Source organism: Cupressus sempervirens, chromosome 5, assembly GCF_028749045.1.
Source record: "Cupressus sempervirens isolate cs-2001-9-10 chromosome 5, ASM2874904v1, whole genome shotgun sequence".
NCBI classification, from domain to species: domain Eukaryota; kingdom Viridiplantae; phylum Streptophyta; class Pinopsida; order Cupressales; family Cupressaceae; genus Cupressus; species Cupressus sempervirens.
The window spans coordinates 498,119,436-498,136,793 of record NC_143122.1 but is presented as its reverse complement, the minus strand read 5'-3'; the positions used below and the strand labels follow the sequence as shown (position 1 = coordinate 498,136,793).

Genomic DNA, 17,358 nt, shown 5'->3' with positions numbered 1-17,358 from the left:
AGACATTTGAAGTTATATATTGTTCTATATAATCTATGGCATTGTTCAAGACAATCTCCATATTGTAGCAAGTAATCTGTAGTGGTTCTGAGAGTCATTTCAGAATCATCTGCAATACTAACATAACATCAAGATAGGCCCACATTTGCATTGATACAACTTTCCTTCAAGAATATTGTGACTATACCATACACTAATTTGTGGCAAGCTAAGGAATTAAGTTATAGTTAGAAAGAAGTCTCTTGCTATTAGAATTATAAAAACTTACTCTAAACCCGAAGAGATTGCATAAAGGGACATTGTAGTCTTATGTTTGGACAAAATGATGAGAAAATTAAAAAATCTCATCTCAAAAGAAGTAGCATTCCATGCATTTGTTTGATAAGTCTCATAAGGGTGATTGTAAGTAGTTTTTTGTTATGTCCCATTTCCAATTTGCCCTAACATCACATTGCATAAGATTTGTGTTGGAGTTTAGTAGTTTACCATGCATATTGTCTTCTTCAGTTGTGTAATCCATAATTGAAATCCTACAATATTGTTAGTATTCATTTATAATCATAATGCCATAATTTGATTTCTTTATATAAAAAACAAAACACAAGAAATGTAAATTGGTTCAAAATATTGCTAGAATTGACTTTGATATGAACCATAAATATGGTAAGATGAGGGAGTACAGTGAGGTGACCCATAAACCTCCCATCCTAGGCCCAAGAGCGGATGTGTTGTTCCCCCTTGGCCTCATGTGGCCCTTGCCATGCATATAAGCTGGCCTACCTAGTGTTGGGGCCCTCTCACTGTTTCGCTCCATCTAGCCATCCTCAACTTGTCTTCCCAGACTGAAATATTTACTTCCCATGGTGGAGATTGTGATGGTTCTTCACTACAGGGTGTCCCAAAAATCTACCTTTCTAAGCCCAAGGGCATTCCTCCTTGTCCCCCTTTGGCCACATAGGCCTTAGTCACCACAATGAGTACTGTACTTAGAATGTGGGTCATCATTTTTGCCCACCATGACTGAATGCAGCAGTTAGAGGTGGAAAACAAATATAATATCTTGTCCAAAACATATATTCTATATATTCTGGTGTTAAACCAAGTTATTGATAATGAATCAGAAATGTATATATTAATAATTATGCTGGCTGGGCTGAATTGGATCACTTCAAGAACAAACAATTAGCAATTCCTATCGGCCTGAATCAGTAAATTATGTGCATGAATTTCACCATAATGTATGGCTCTTAAATGAGTAATTCAAGTTTTTATAAAAATATTTTGAGTGAGCATAGATTTCAGAAGTGAATAAAAACTGATTAGTTGACTAAATCTATTAGGGTATAACTCTACTTTTGTTTCATGCAGATATTGGAAAGTACTATTTACACATTCTTGAATAATATATTTTTTCTGTTTCTATTCAAGAAGCATTCATTGTGTATTTTTTCTTAATTGAAGTGAAAATAGAGTAGAAAGTTGACTGTTTAATTCCTTTTATGCTTACGTCTCTTACAAATTTTTATGTCCTCTGCAGAATGCATAATTTTCTATTGATATATCAATTATCCATAGATAATGAACTGATGAGAAAATATATGCCATTAATATTTTAAGGTTTCTAAACTGGATTTTGAAGTCGATATACCACTTATTTCCCTTTTTCTTTCAGTCTGATTAGAATGTATGTTGTGTCAATTTTCTATTAGCGGTTTTTCCTCTTTCGTAGAGTGGATTGAGAACTGTTTTGACATTAATCTTATCAGTCTTATTGAATTTATTGTGGGTTGCATAACGTCTTTATTTTTCTGCAGATAGAAATGAATTTTGGACAGTTTCCACATCCTTATGTTGCACAAGAAGTGTGTGTTATTGAGCGTACAATTCGACAAGAACCCGTGGCACCAAACTCAGCTAACTATGGGTATTCAGGTTGCAGTAGTAAAATTGGAAGGCCTGAACATGGTAATTCATTCCTAGCTCTTTTGTCTGGGCCATCTCAACCATTCCGTTCTGAATATCAACAGTCTTCAAGTATACGTTCTGCTGTTCTGGCAGGCAATTCTCCATTCTATCAGATCAATGCCTTAGAGAATGGATCTTGGCCTTCATTGACTGCCTCAGATGTTTCCTCTGTCAGTCAAATCAATGGAAATGGAGGATTTGGAAATGGGCTAGAATTGTCTCATATTGGTACATCGAGAGAATTGTTGCCCACTGGTTATAATCGAGTGGCAACATTTCCCGATAATTTTGATCCTGGCAATGTCCGTTCACATGTGTCTGACATTTTTAAACAGGGATTCCGTTCAACTGTTCATGATAGTGAGACTGAGACATCTGTTCCACAGTGGCTAACAGAGGCAGGAAACCTTCGACAACAACAAATAAACAGCATTCAAAGTACACGTTTGCCAAAGACATTGACAGGAACACGATATGATGAAGTTGAACAATCTCTTTCAGTGATGAAAGCTAGACCACGTGTGTTTTGTTTTGGTACAAATGGCATGCTCAGTAAGTCTTTCATGTGCCTGTCCAATCAATAGGTTTCCTTCACAAGAAATATTGTGTACCTACATTTTTACCTAGAATACTGTCTTGTGCCTGGAATATTGTCTTGTGGTAAATTAAATTTCGCAACTACAGAAATGAAAACTCAATACCAGTTTCAGGTTTTCTAAATTCTTATCAAAGAATTTGAATTGGATTATGTGATGCTTCCTTTGCAGTAAAATATAAATAATGATCTCTCATGCATACTGACCTTTTTGAGATCACATCCACATTTGAAAGGTGGAGAGCTTGTTCTCAGTGATACTGGACGCCTAGGAGTGCTCTGTTTTTGCCACAACCATCATATGTCTGTAGCTAAATTTAGTGAGGTAATATACTTTTCCTGAAAGTGATATATGGAGATGCGATCACCTCCTAGGAAAGTCTAGATGCAAGTATCTATGTAGTCACGGGCTATGTACAACCTTTTATGATTATAAAATATAATATCAACTCTGTTAAATTTCTGCAGCACGCAGGACAAGCTTCTTGCAACCCTGGATCTGCAGTTCACATGGAGAATGGGGAGACTCTTGTTATGTGGCGGAAAGCCTTCTTTTTCCAGTTTGGGGTTAGCTTTATCTTTCCATTTCCACCTATATTATGTTTCAGTATTGATCGTCTAAACTGTTTGGATTTGCTAATAGGGTATGTTAAATGGTACCACTGCTGTATCAACTCTTTTCCATGTGCACACACATACTCTCATTGCTAAAGTCGCAAAATTTTCCTCGGGTTTGGGAGTGCACAAGTTATGTGTTTACAAAGCCTGGTGTAGATCCCCAAAACAGTGGTTAGCTATTGCATTAACTATGAACAAAACTGTAAACATATCCATAAACATCACAAAAAAATAAGTGTCTTGTTCGAATATATTTGAAGCCTCAGATTTACCAATGAAAACTGCTCCCTTCATTGAAAATTGAAAGATGATGTTGTTAAATGTTAGTTTAGTCCAAACACCTGGTTTTTTGTAAAGCTAAAAGCTACTGCATTCTCTCATTGAAAGCGTAAAGGCTTAATAGGCTGATGTAAAAAGGTGAAAACTTAGACTCAGGTGTGGAATTTATGTAGTCAAGACTCAAAACAATAGCTGCATATAATGTGACTGTTAGAATGCATTAAGGGATTGTCAAAAAATGCTTTGTTTTCTCTTGTTATTTTAATTTTTACCTTTAAATTTTATTTTATTGTGTTGTTAACCCTGTTCCCATTTCGATATGTGGTGTGCTTTTGCATTTGGCCGTACTACATTTGGCTCTTGAATATCTATATGGACATGACCAATGTGTGCAATTCGCATGGTTGCTTTATGGAAATGGCATTTTCTGAGAGGGCTACGTGCACACTTAAAGATGTTTTAAATTTTTATTTATGTCAGTGAATTCAGAATGTGTCATTAGTCTGTTATTCGTTAAAAGTTAAGTTGGTTTAAAGCGACCTAGGGCTGAGAATCTAGAAATAACATGAAATTGACAAACCTGAAATATAATGGTCAGTTGCAGATCTTGGACTGCTAAATTTAATTACCATAGTCCGTCAGGTAACCTTTATTATCAAGAAAATAGTTGTTTTCAAAACCAATTTGTAATCACTTTTTAGTTATTAATGGCCTAGTTTGATGGGCGTGTCTTAATTGTCAACCATTTTGTCTTGCAAATTCCAAGTTGAATATTTCGGGAAAGAACGTGAATTTGATAAGGCATCATGGGGGAAATGTGAATCAAGGATATAAAGCCTAAGTTCATAAGATAACCACACACTACATAGACAAAGAGGGGAAATCAAGGAGATAAGTCCTTTCACTCCCAATTCTAAATAACTAGATCTAGAAAGATTAGTGCTTACCAAACAAGAAAGGTGCACTAATACGAACTAGGTCTAGGAAGAATAGGGGAAAACATAACCAAATCCTTGAAAACCCTAGATGATAAGCTAGAGCTAGATATAAGTAAATATGCTAAAAGGACAAAGAAGGTAGAAGACACACCTCTCAAAACTTGATTTTATGCTTGATGTAATGATCATAATGGATGAGAATCGTAAGATTAGGCCTAAAATTGTGCTGTGGACAAAACCCAAAAATTGTTTGACAATCTGTCAAGGTTGAAGTGAAGCATCAAGGCCGATCTTGTGGACATTGAAGCATCAGGGCCGGTCTGATGGGCCCTGATGGAATGAGTGCGACACTGATTCTAATTTGGTAGTTATGAAGAAAGTCGGAAAGGGTACTCAAATCTGCAACCTGTTCGTTAGTCCGATACCCACAACCTGCAATAAATCAATTGATGGGGGGTTTGCCTTGGTCAAACCCCAGTTTAGGAATTAACCTCGAATTGAAATAACATGAAATGTAAAGAAAATGTACGAATTTACCTTACAATAGTTAGATCTCTTGAATTGAATGCAATGTGCTTACTTCACCAATTGATTTGGATCAAGAAGATGAAGATGGTGGATGGATGTGGAAGATGCAACAAAGGACCTTGAATGAATTGAAGGAGATCTTGAAGATGGCTGCCACAGTTGAATGTTTGAATCCTTGATCTTCAATGGAGGAATGCTTGAAGACTTGAGAACTTGAATGCTTGAATGCTTGAGAGCTTGAGTGCTTGAACATATGAGTGCTTGATATGATATGATCTTGAATTGATACGTGATTAGATGTCGAATGGAGGAAACAGAAGGGCTCATATAGGGTTCAAAATTGACTAACTCCTGCATGTCGACTTGCCTAGAAATTAACACCTCGAGGCTATTCGGACATGGGACCCGAACAAAAGACCCAAAATGAGGTCCAATCAGGGGTGCACTGCATCCTTGATTGGCCCATCTGGCACACATTGTGTCCGTGATTGGTCAGGGGTGCACTACGACCTTGACAATCAGGGCCCAAAACCTCCGTGATCCCAAAACAGGCTCCAGATCCCATAAATTAGGCACAGAGTCCGAGATATAACTGTTTTCGTGTGAGAGTAGATTTGGAGTAGTTAGATGAAGGGAAGGGAGGACCTAGGAGATTAGATCCTACATCAAGCTTAACGCCATGAAAATAGGAGCTTTAAAGAGGATATATTAGGTTTCACCCCAATTTGACCTAGGGGAAAGGACAAAAAAGGGAAGAAAGAAGGAGATTGATGATCTCGCATCTTATAGGATCTAAACCTTCATTTAATTGGAGTGCTTTCAATTTAAGACAATACAATAGGTTCTCCACTAAAGCAAGCATTTTATTGTATGGTACCTTTGCAATACAGCTGCTGCTCTCAAATTCTCTTCTATGTGATTGTCCTTTGCAATAAAGATGTATTATATTACATTCTTGGTATACAATTTGATTTCTACAAACAATGTAAAATGGTTTTGCAAAATTTTGGTTTAAATATTTTTTATGTCATCGCCTTTGTAAAATTCAGTTTGGCTACAGTCAAGTATCAACAAAGTTTCTCAATAATAACCATTGATGATGCCATATTACAAAGACAAAAGTGTAATGAATGGTAAATGATTCAAGTAGTGGAAGAGCCAATCAAGACCAAGCAACAAAGAGGAGGAACAATGTTGACAATTGCAGCATTTATTGGGTCTCTCAGAAACAAGAGCACATAAAAGAAGAATCTGACAAATTGAAGTCCCTTTTGATTTTGGTGTTGCAACATTGTCATAATTTAAGAAGTCCATTATGATTCTTACAACCTAATCAGCGTGAGAAGTCTTGCAAGCCCCTTGTTTATGATGTTAGTACTTCCTTCTAGCGTTTTAAAACAATGCATACATATTATTCTCTCCGAACAAATCACTCCTAATGTTTAAATTTTCTTCCTTGTGATTTTATTAATTTTATCTATGTTATTTGGGGATCTGTTTTCACTTTCAAATCCCAGGTTTTGGAAATGGGCCCCGTTTTGGGGAAAGGGGGATGGGTGGGAATGTTTTTTAACTGTCCCTGACAAGCTTGAAAAGCTGGAAAGTCTTGAAAACTCCAGAAATGGTCAACGCGTTCCCGAAGTCCGTTGAGTGCCCCCTGGACGTTTGCTATCTTGGGGACAGTTTGCTGTTTTTGACATCTCAAAAAATAAACCGACGTTTTATTTTAAATTTTTAATCTTTTTCTGTTGGCGGGCCCCAACGGTCATATAACATTAAACAATAATAAAATATATGATTGGAACGATATAGGCTATACTGTAAATTGCATTTACCATTTTATTTTTTTGTCAATGTTCATGCTCTCAGGTGGACAACAGCAGGAAGAAAGAACACAGACAGATTACAGTATACTTTATAATGGTACTGTACACTGTATAATGAAAAACCATATCAGAATTTTTGACGGCAAAGTACCATTATTTAAAATACAGTAACTGTTTTACAATATTACGTAATTCTGAAAATCATGAATATATTTGAAAATCCAAAATTCAGATACATACATACATACATATAGATAGATAGATAGATAGATACATAAATGCCTACCTACCTACATACAAACATACATACCTACATACATACATACATATAGATAGATAGCTAGATATAGATATCAGTCCCCTGCCGTCCTCTGCTCTGACCAAAAAAAAATTCATTCTGTTTCCCCGTCGCCCCATCCTGGAAACTTGGGGTAACATATTTTATCAATATGCCAAGTGCCTTATGGAGCTTCTGCATGATTGAACTTGAAAACCATGAGAGGCTTATACAAAATAGACTCATTTTCTCACACATATGGGGCCTCAAACATTAGGATACAAGATAAGAGCATTTCATTTCTCCAGTTTAACCTGGCAATCACTATAAAACTGTTGTGAAATAGCTTTTGCAACAACCATGTTATTGTTGTGAAACAACTTTTGCAACAACTGCACGAGTCTTGTGGAAGAACTCCGTGATTGTTGCAGAGTAGTTTGTTTAAAAAGTGTATAACTGTTACTGGATAGCTTCTGCAACAACCACACCACTGCTACAGGACGACTTAAGCAGAAATTACATAATTGTGGTGTAACAATTTTTGTACCATGTGATTGCTGTATAACTTCAATTATCGAGGTTGAAGTACTTTAGAAGGGAAAAGGAAGGAAATGATAACTTTATATTGTTTGTTCCTGTGATTAGTATTACTGAAATGCCCTTGAGGGCTCCTACAATGCTTTGCTGCCTTGAATTACCAAAACAACATATTCCAATAACTTCATCAATAAATCCCAACTATCTTTATTTGTGTTGATTGCTGTTTCAAGACCAAAATATTGTCCCATTGATAGTTCTAATCAAAATAGTCAAGGAATCTTTGCTATTGTGTCACAACAGCACCTTTATACTGAATTCCGTTCCCTTCTACTGACCCAATTTTGTTGAAATCTGTTTCAAATCAGAGATATCATGAAGACTTTCAAACCATGGTCCTATTTACTTGAAAATTCTCTGTTTTTAGAGACTGAAATGACTGTTCTTTGTCCTCTGCAAACTCACAATTCTTGGTGTTTTAAAACTTGGATATGGGTGTTGAATGGAGTCTGGACTACACTTACGTGTTTGCAAATGATGGAAAACTTTTGCGAAAATTTATGCAGAATATGTCACAAGACTAATATGCCATGCTAATACATGAACAACGAGGAATACATGAGGGAAATGTTGGATCAAACCCTAATTACCTGAGTCAAAATTAAAATACATTTGGTTTCCCTTTTGCAAACTGGAAATCCACTTATGTTCGGTGAATCACACTTTTACATATAGCAATGATTTTTTATGATTGAAAACTTCTTCCATCTGCATTGCTTCTCTATACACCTTTTGAAAATTCAAAATCTGCTCTTCTTACAAATGGGATGTGCCTGATCACTAACATTGCATATTTTTCGTTTTGGAAACTGTTTGCCTCCAGAATGGCGTGTCCCTTAGCATACAGGTGAACATTTTGAAAAACTGAAAATTTGTCAACTCCCTTTGGGGCATGTTGAGACATTTACCATTGACGTCAAAGTACAGATATACAAATCCAAATAAAGGCATTGCAAAAATATCAATATATTGTGTTCATCTTTATTTAGATTTGTCATTGATGGAAAATTAAGAAAAATAAAGATGTTTCACTGATTCGCAGAGACTTATAACTGGATGGGTATATAGATGGCCTATAATGAATCTTCTCTAAGTTTAAATTCTTATGTACATGGGTGCTACTCAGCTTCTGAAAACCTGGGCCTTTGTACCCTTTTGAAGTATCATTAATTTTCTTACCATTTCTTGTTGATATGGTGAGTGAACAACGTTGAAAGTTAACCTGTTTGCATATATGCATCTTGCAGTGGGCTGGTTTGATTTTGAAATACCTTCTCCATTTGTCCCTTGTTCACTAATCTGTAGCAAATATATGCATGACTAAAAATGGGTGGCTCTCTGTCACAAATTTAGGAATAGACAAACAAAGTAGGGGGCATCATTTGTTGAGATCCTCACCTTATCATGTGGATGACTCACTCCCGACTGATTGTTTCGTTGCTTTCCTGCTCTTTGATATATTCCAACACTTAAGATGTTGGCACATATGTAATTTTATAGCATGGGTAAGCTTTGATGTTTATTCCAATTATACCCCAGAAATGGTGTAATGTCCCATTTTTATGTTACTTGGACACTCCACAAACTAATGAATGCAAATGCAGATATACAGCCTTGGTTATTGAATTATGAATTCGAGTTGATGAAATACGCATATGACTGGTAATTCCAAATGCTATGTGAATGGAAATGCACTAACGAATTATGATGCAAAGTACAAACTCAATGATATTGGAAGTAAACAGTGAATAATGAGGCAACAGTATTATGCAATGCACACTTGTAATGATAATGAATTAAGTAATGGAGATAGAACACACACGCACACACAGACCTGTCATTCCAATGTCACATTGGAGTACGAGGAATCAATCAATGCTATGACTGCAAAAATTATTTGGAAGTTTGAACTATATATATATAGAAATTGGCTGTCTTTGATATAGCAATATGGAATATGCACATTACCCTGGGAACTGTCTATGATGTACAATATGATATATGCTGCAATTACAGGATGATCATGTGTCAGATAATGCCGTCTCTGATTTTCTTGTATAGATTATGCAATCTGCCATTCTAGAGCTGTCTGTAATATATCAAATGTGTTTGTGCTCCTTATATGGTGCCATATCTAATCTGCGGTAATAATGCTTGCGCTTTATGAGGGCTGCACTAGCAACTGACTGCTCTGCACGAGTGGAATCCACAAGGGAACTTTGTTTATGAAATCAAATCTCAATCATGCCTTTGATACCTGATCAGCTAGGATATATACAAGTGCCAAAGAGGCATGGTGAATAATTGCCAATCTTCAATATCATTATCGCTATTTGTTAACGATTAACAAATGTGATTTGTATATTTAACATAACTGCCAAGAATACGATATTATGGATAATCATATGTCTTTGCAAATAAACATAACATCCAAGTATCGATGGAGAATGAATAACTATTGCTGAGAATTAAATTTACTCACAGTAATATTTTATGATTGTTATGAGTAATGCTCTAGATTATTCATATTAATCATAAATCATTATTATTATTATGTCCATGATCAGTAGTGACACCCAATCATGGATAATACTGATGTTAATGATGCCATTCTTGTCAATTTTTGACACAGAGATATGTATTATGCTGCAGAGATGTATACATGATAGGATGCTCTGATATGCATTTGAGAACCTTGTAGCATGTATGTATAGATCAGTGATATGAAGACTGGTAAATGATATGGATGTGTTGATGTATGATGTGGATCTTGTAGGCATGTAAGTATATGTATGTATGTATGTATTCATTCATATGTGTGCATGTATGCATATGTATGTATGTTGTGCATGTGTATGCGATGGCATATCATCAATGGATGCTTTTGTGTAAACATGAATGTAATCCTTATGTAACGAGGACTAGCTGCTATGCAAAGTGCATAAATATATACAGGATGCAGTATGTTTTATTTCCCTTGTCCTTTTTACAATTTTATTTATTGATCAAAATAATGGGAGATCACAAATGGGCTTTTACCCAAACACACCTATAGCAGATCAAACCATACCCTCCACTACCTAGGATTTACTATATTATGTCAACATACTTCCACAATACTGAATTTGAGTTTTCTTTGAAGTATGGTTGGTCCGCGGAGTTAGAGTTTGCTGCCACAATAATCCCGATGGCACCATGTTTGGGAAACAACACATTCCAAACAAATGAATAAATTAAATATCATTCTTTTCATTCAATTTTTTCAATATACAAGAATGAAAAAGAAACAGCGAAATAAAATAAGAAAGCTTGTTTGTAAGAGAAAAAATGTAGTTAAAAAAAGCTTACTTGGATTCTTGCATTTATGTAGGCTAACTCACAAGCTATTTTTCAGGTTTGAGTTTGATTATGGTAAATTCATTTTGGTAACAAGTTTGCCAACTAATAAATTTTGAGAAACAATTTGTGATCATAAAAGAAATATAAATCTGCACTTCATTTTGTTTTCATAATTAGTTTTGAATTCAAGAAATAGTAAAATACAATACAATAAATACAGGCAGAAGCAACAACAATGAAAATTATGACAATGTGGCAAATGCAAAGTGTGAAATCAATGGAACTTGACTTCAGCAAACAAGACATGGTAGGGGAGGCCAGTAATGCACTTGACCCTAGGCAGACTAGGCAGAAACAATTCCATCGAGATAAGTATGGGAGAGACTATGAACAAGGGAGTGATGCTACAAAAGTCAGGGTCTCAATGGGAAATGATGTTCTTGGAAAGAGGAAGCTTGTACTTTCTTATTTGTGCTGATTTGTAAATTCATGGTACGTGACCAACTATGATAAACCATAGAAAAGTGGATTAAATCAAATTGGGACAATTACTCCAGCAAATTCCTTTAGAAGGGGTTTTTGGGTAGTATTCCTTTGCAACATGGAACAAGCGTGAATTCAAAATGTGAGGCCTTTGATGATGGCTGAGCCTTGTTTGTCCCTTACTAAATGAACACCAAATTTTTGATTCATTCACAAGCCAATTTCAAGAAAACTAGTATGGATTTGATCTTACAAGCTGCCTAAGGAATATTACAATTTGACGATCATACAACATATCATGAATTTGCTAAGGTACTATGCGTAGATGAAAATACTTGGAAAAGTGACTATAGGGTTTATGTGCAAATTTGCATTTGGAAGAATGTAGCTACACTCATGCCAAATTTCATCCTCCTTGAAACAAAACATGTGCTTGCAGTAACAATCAATTAAGATGGAAAAGATGGTACAATATTGTTATAATTGTAATTCATGGAATCAACTCTTAAAAAGTGCTAGAAAACAAGCTAGATCAAAAAAATGTACATGGTTAGAAAAAGCCAACACTCATGAAGCATCAACAAACCTTGTCCCCTTAGGAGTCGAAAATTTGGATTCAATTATAAGAATGCATGGAAACAATTTTGATCCCAATGGCCTCTTAGAAGAATATAAACAAGGACTTCAAAGTATGACATGTGGGTCTTGCCATGCTCAATTTGAAATTGAAGATCTTGTGTACAAGAATTGGAATGGGGAGAACTATTTTTTTTTGGGTCGGTAATATTTCGTTTTGACTGGAGCTATGAACCGGTGAGGCCACAAATCTAGGGTTTGGGGGACCTAATCCTTGAATCCAACAACCAAGATATGTGAGCGTAGAAGCCTACTAGGGATACCAAGCCGAAGGAGCACAACCAACACACGTGACGTGGAGCTGACACAGGTTTTGCGAGCACTCCTAGCCCAAAGACGATCTTGAGAGTTGACCATCGTTATATCCAGCTTCATTAGTGATTGGCCTGAATACTGTAATCTCTATTAGTTTTCCATACATGTGCACCACCTATCTATTATCACGCACGATAACCAAGGTGGGCTCAACCCGCATTAATAGTATTTTGGACCAAGTGGGGATTTGAACTTTGGTTGCACCATTAACAGTGCAAGCACAACACACTACACCACAAGGTGATCCCTAGGAGAACTACTCAGTTTTACTAAAATGGAAGTTTTCACTTTGATAAACTTCCCATAATTTCTCAATAGGAATTGCGTAAACTCAAAGCAAATATTGGCTCAAGAACAAGGGAGAAATAATCAATTGCTAAAATTAACTTGGGAAGAAATAAAGTTCACCACTCAAGCCATTCTCAAGTTCACATAAACAATGCAATGCGTGAAAGTTCCCTCCCTGCTATAAGGTTGAAAATAGGGTTCACTAGGATGCATGCACAAACTAGGAAGTTTGGGCCTATCTCCTTTTACATTAGAAGGAAGATGATTCATTATTCCTCAAGATAGATGAAGCACTAGGTGGGGTACAATGATCTTTTGATGTAAGGAAGATGTCTATGCAAATGATATAGGAATATGCAAGATCTAGTGCTAGATGAGGAGAGAAGATGGCTTTCTACATACATAGGATGACCGCAAGCATATATACCGATTTTGTGACTAAATCTAAGAAGTAGAGACTACAAATAACTTGCAAACTAAATTTTGGGCCGAAACAAAGAGGTCAAGGGCAACTCACTCGCCCTAGACCAGGACAGGGGTGACTTGCTCGCCCTTGAGCCAACACTCTCTGGTGAAATCGATTGCAAACTTTAACCCTTCTCCATATCTATTTGCAACTCTTCTAGCACACATGTCTCTTGTTTGTGCCTTAAGTCAAACCCTGGTTTTGATTCCAAAACCAAGACATCAAAATTAAATATGCTTGAAGGGAAGTGTGTTGATATGTGGCAAAGGCTAGATTTGACAAATAATTTGTCTTAACCTTCATTATGCAATGCTTTTTGAATGTGATCACAAGTTTTGATGGTATAACATGAGTCCACAAACCTAAATAAAAATCATAAAAAATATGCTCTCATGAAATTTATTGAAATTTATCATAATAAATGATTTGGAAGGATGAAATGCCTTGGGTGCTTATTCTTGAATGCTTGAGATCATGAATGCTTGGAATAGTTAGATTGTTTACTAAAATGAGGGAGGTAGCCTTGTTTATATACCTCTTATAGCCTTTTGGGGTGCAAACTCGAAGGAGTAACATATATTTAGGAATCTTGCTAAAACCCAATAAGCGTCACCCAATTCAAATTTGGGGCCAATTTGTAGGTTAGTGACGACTTTGAGGGGTGAGGATGACCCAAGTTTCCCCTCATCCACCCAATTTCCCTTGATTACATAATAAGAGCCCAAATTTGGAGTAGAGCTCCTATTTGATATGGGGATGCCATTAATATGTACGAATTTGAGGTAAAAACTGAAAACACGTGTGAGGCTACACATGCTAAAATTTGGCCTAGGTAGACACGAAATTGCACTTTGATACAATTTATGATGCCACATTTAGCTTCCACTTTAGTGGTAGTCCAGTCCTAGACATATACTCTTGGTAAAGTACTAAAAAGGAAGATGAAGAGAGATGAGCATGGGCATACATCACTAAATTTAAGGGAGCAAGCCCCCAAATCAGAGATCTTAACTTGTACAACCACGTGCAAAGGAACATAAAACAAAACAAAGCACAACGAATGCAAAAGCTAAGGCTCCCAATCAACCTAGTTGAAGATAACTCCACAATCAAAATGTCTCAATTGCTAATATCATTCTGAGATTGTTACCACAAAAGTACAAGCAGTCGAATGGAAAGAGTGAGAGCATATGTTGAGGATGAGACTAGACTTCATGATCCAACCAACTAGAAAAGTGTGCTATGCCTATGGGATCATAGAGGAGAGAGAAGGGAAACCATAAATTGCACATGCTAGCAAAGGGTGAAGATTCAAAAGCAAGTTGTATTATGCTATTCAACATATCCTAAGAGAGAGTTTGGTACAAAGAGGGTTAATAACTAGCAAGTTGTGTTATACTAGTTCAACTAGTCCCAAGGATAACCAAGAAAAGCATTGTATTCGATGAAAGACACTGAAAATGGTGCTAAGGAGAGTCATTCAACCCTAGCAAAGTGTGTTATGCTAGTAGCCTCAACCTAAAATATATTGAATAAAGATGACAAAAAACATTTGCAACAAGGCGACCATATATGCCCCACTTGAAGATGGCAAAATAGGACTTGTTGACATCTTAAGGAAAAGAAGAACAAGGATAGACACCTTCAACACCAAGGAGATATCCTTTAAGCAACAATGTACATATAATCCAAGCCAAAGAGGACATAATTCTTATGAGGCAAGGAAGAGATGGTTGTAAAGAGATATCATGCAACAAGTGTAAAGGGTTCCTTTTGAGGGATGCACAATAGAAGGAAGAGATTCTTGCTCAAAGACATCTACCTCCAAGATGAGATATTGAACAAAAATTACATCACTGACCATAAAGAGGAGAAGGAGAACAAGATTTCACACCTTCCCCATTGCTAGGTAAAGGGATTCTTGATGAAGGATAACACATTTTGAGCCCCCAAACAAGGGATTTGTTTCTGAGAGACATACATTGTCAAACAAGGAAGAGGCTATGATCAAGGATACACGCCTCTTGTAAAAGAGTGAATACTGAGCAAAGGGAATAATTCCATACAAGAAAGGACATTACTTGATAAACAAATATCACATAACCAAGGGAAAGTGGATCTTAGAAAGGATAGGAAATTGAAACACTACCCTTGCCCCTAGGCATAGAGACAAAGATAAAAACACTATTATTTTGCTCAAATTATATGCTTGATCCTGAAATTGTACCACCATGAGTGACAAGGAGCCACCAAAGGATAGGCTAACAATGTCACATAATGTGGAGCAATGAAATAGGAACGTAAATGTTAATTAAAATAATCTTAGTTGAAATACAACTCATTGTTGAATGCTAGGAGGAGAGGGTTGAACAAGTGGCACACTAGGCCCTTTCTATCATGTCCCCTTTTCTAAGCTAGTACATTTTGTCGTGTCGTTAGCCCTTTAACTTGGTCTCATGGGCTAATTACGATTTCTCAGGGATTAGATTGAGTTTTTGCATAGGTAGTTCCGATTGCCGGCTAATTGGGGTTATTTAAGCGGGGTTTCCAGATTGCTACTATTTTTACTAAGTCAACAAGCTCAACATTCTTTGCATTTCAATGTTGGACTAGGAGCACATTTTGTCACAACCTTTCCAATGAGCTATCGTACATACTTATTTGAGTCAATTTTATCAGTGATTTTAATGCCTGAAGATTTAAATGGTTTATTAGTAAATTGACTTTAATAACTAAGGTCATATTATCAAAATGCCACTTTATTGTTATATGAACAACTTTATTTCCTTAAGTGAAACATTGATTATTTAACAAAAGAAATAAAGAAACAGAGAAAGGAATGTGGAGAGGAAAGGAGGCTAATTTGCAGCATACGTTCTTTATGATTTTGGAAATTCGTTTCTCTCTTGGAGAGTTCTGAAGAGCGTCAGCTTTCAGCTATTTGAGGACGGAAACCCTTGAGCTCGAAGGCAGTACACAAAAACCTATTGTCTTGCTGGAGATATCAATTGGGTATCTCACTTGTGCTTATAAATCTTTGTTCTCTTATTGCCAATCTGACTATAGTTTCTGTGTTTAAGATTGGTTATTACATTGTTCTGCTGAGGGATTTTATAGCAATATTATTTTCAGAATATGCATATTTTCAGCTGGATATTGATATTTGTTGAATGAATCTGAAATGTTTTGCATGCAAATCTGTTGTTAAAATTTCTGCATTTTGCTTTGAGAAAATTGGGGAAAATATCTGGTTGGGGATATCACATTTTAAGTTTCCAATGTTAAATTCAAGAGTTCTATATTCTCTCACAAAAGATGGTGTAAAATCTAACGACTTCCAATCTCCTAAGAGTTTCTTGAAGGGTAGGAGATGGTGTATCAACTTGTATTGATGAAGTAATAGAAGACTATTCCAAATGTAAACATGATTTTTTTAGATGAACTTTACTTTGTGTTTAAGAGTTGAAGGGAGAACATGCATAGCATGAAGCCAAGGTCCACCTAGAAGAAGATTATAGGTAAGAGTGTTGGGCATGACATTTATAGGCGTAGTTAAGGTAATTGGACCTACCATAATAGGTAAAGTGATTGCACCTAATGATTATCTAGCAATGTGTTTAAAACACAAATATAGAGAAAAGCATTAGGTTGGATAAGCTTGGGATATTGGTTTTATATAACAAGTCAATGGTACACACATTAAAACTTGATCCATTATCAACCAAGCTCTTATAATTGCATTGTTGTTAATAAGGACCACGATCACATTCTTTTTTGAACTTCTAAGGACGACAATTCATCTTGAGAGAACACAATGTCCACCTTAGTTTTAGTTGTAATCATACACTTCAAAAAGGCTGCAACATCATTAGGTCTAACAAGATTTTTTAAAGTGTCGTGAAGCATAGCGTGTTGTGTGGGTGAAAGTTGAATCAAGTCCCTAAGGGATACCTTAGTAGGAGTAGCACGAGGTTGTAGAAGCGTTGGTAATCTCTTCTTGCATTAAAATGCCCACATAGGTGCAATCAATTTTTGGAGAGGGTATACTGTGGCTATGTATAAAATGAAGACTAAGTTATCATGATGTGCATTAAAGGGAACATCTTGAAAAACTTGAAAAAAATTGATATTCAACTAGCAAAAGACAATAACAACTCCATTCATATGCACTATAATCAAATAAGGTGTACAGCTGAGATATGAATGCA

The 17,358-nt window shown here is 36.1% G+C and overlaps 1 protein-coding gene across 1 annotated transcript in view; it reads left to right on the top strand.

The window, feature by feature from the left end:
• Window positions 1–17,358, top strand: part of LOC149556900 (uncharacterized) — a 166,874-nt gene that overhangs the window by 31,059 nt on the left and 118,457 nt on the right. Inside the window, exons 2-4 of the mRNA XM_089831531.1 lie at window positions 1,815–2,517; window positions 2,797–2,885; window positions 3,029–3,127. Coding sequence (XP_089687657.1) covers window positions 1,815–2,517; window positions 2,797–2,885; window positions 3,029–3,127 — 891 coding nt within the window. The remainder of the gene's footprint in view (window positions 1–1,814; window positions 2,518–2,796; window positions 2,886–3,028; window positions 3,128–17,358) is intronic.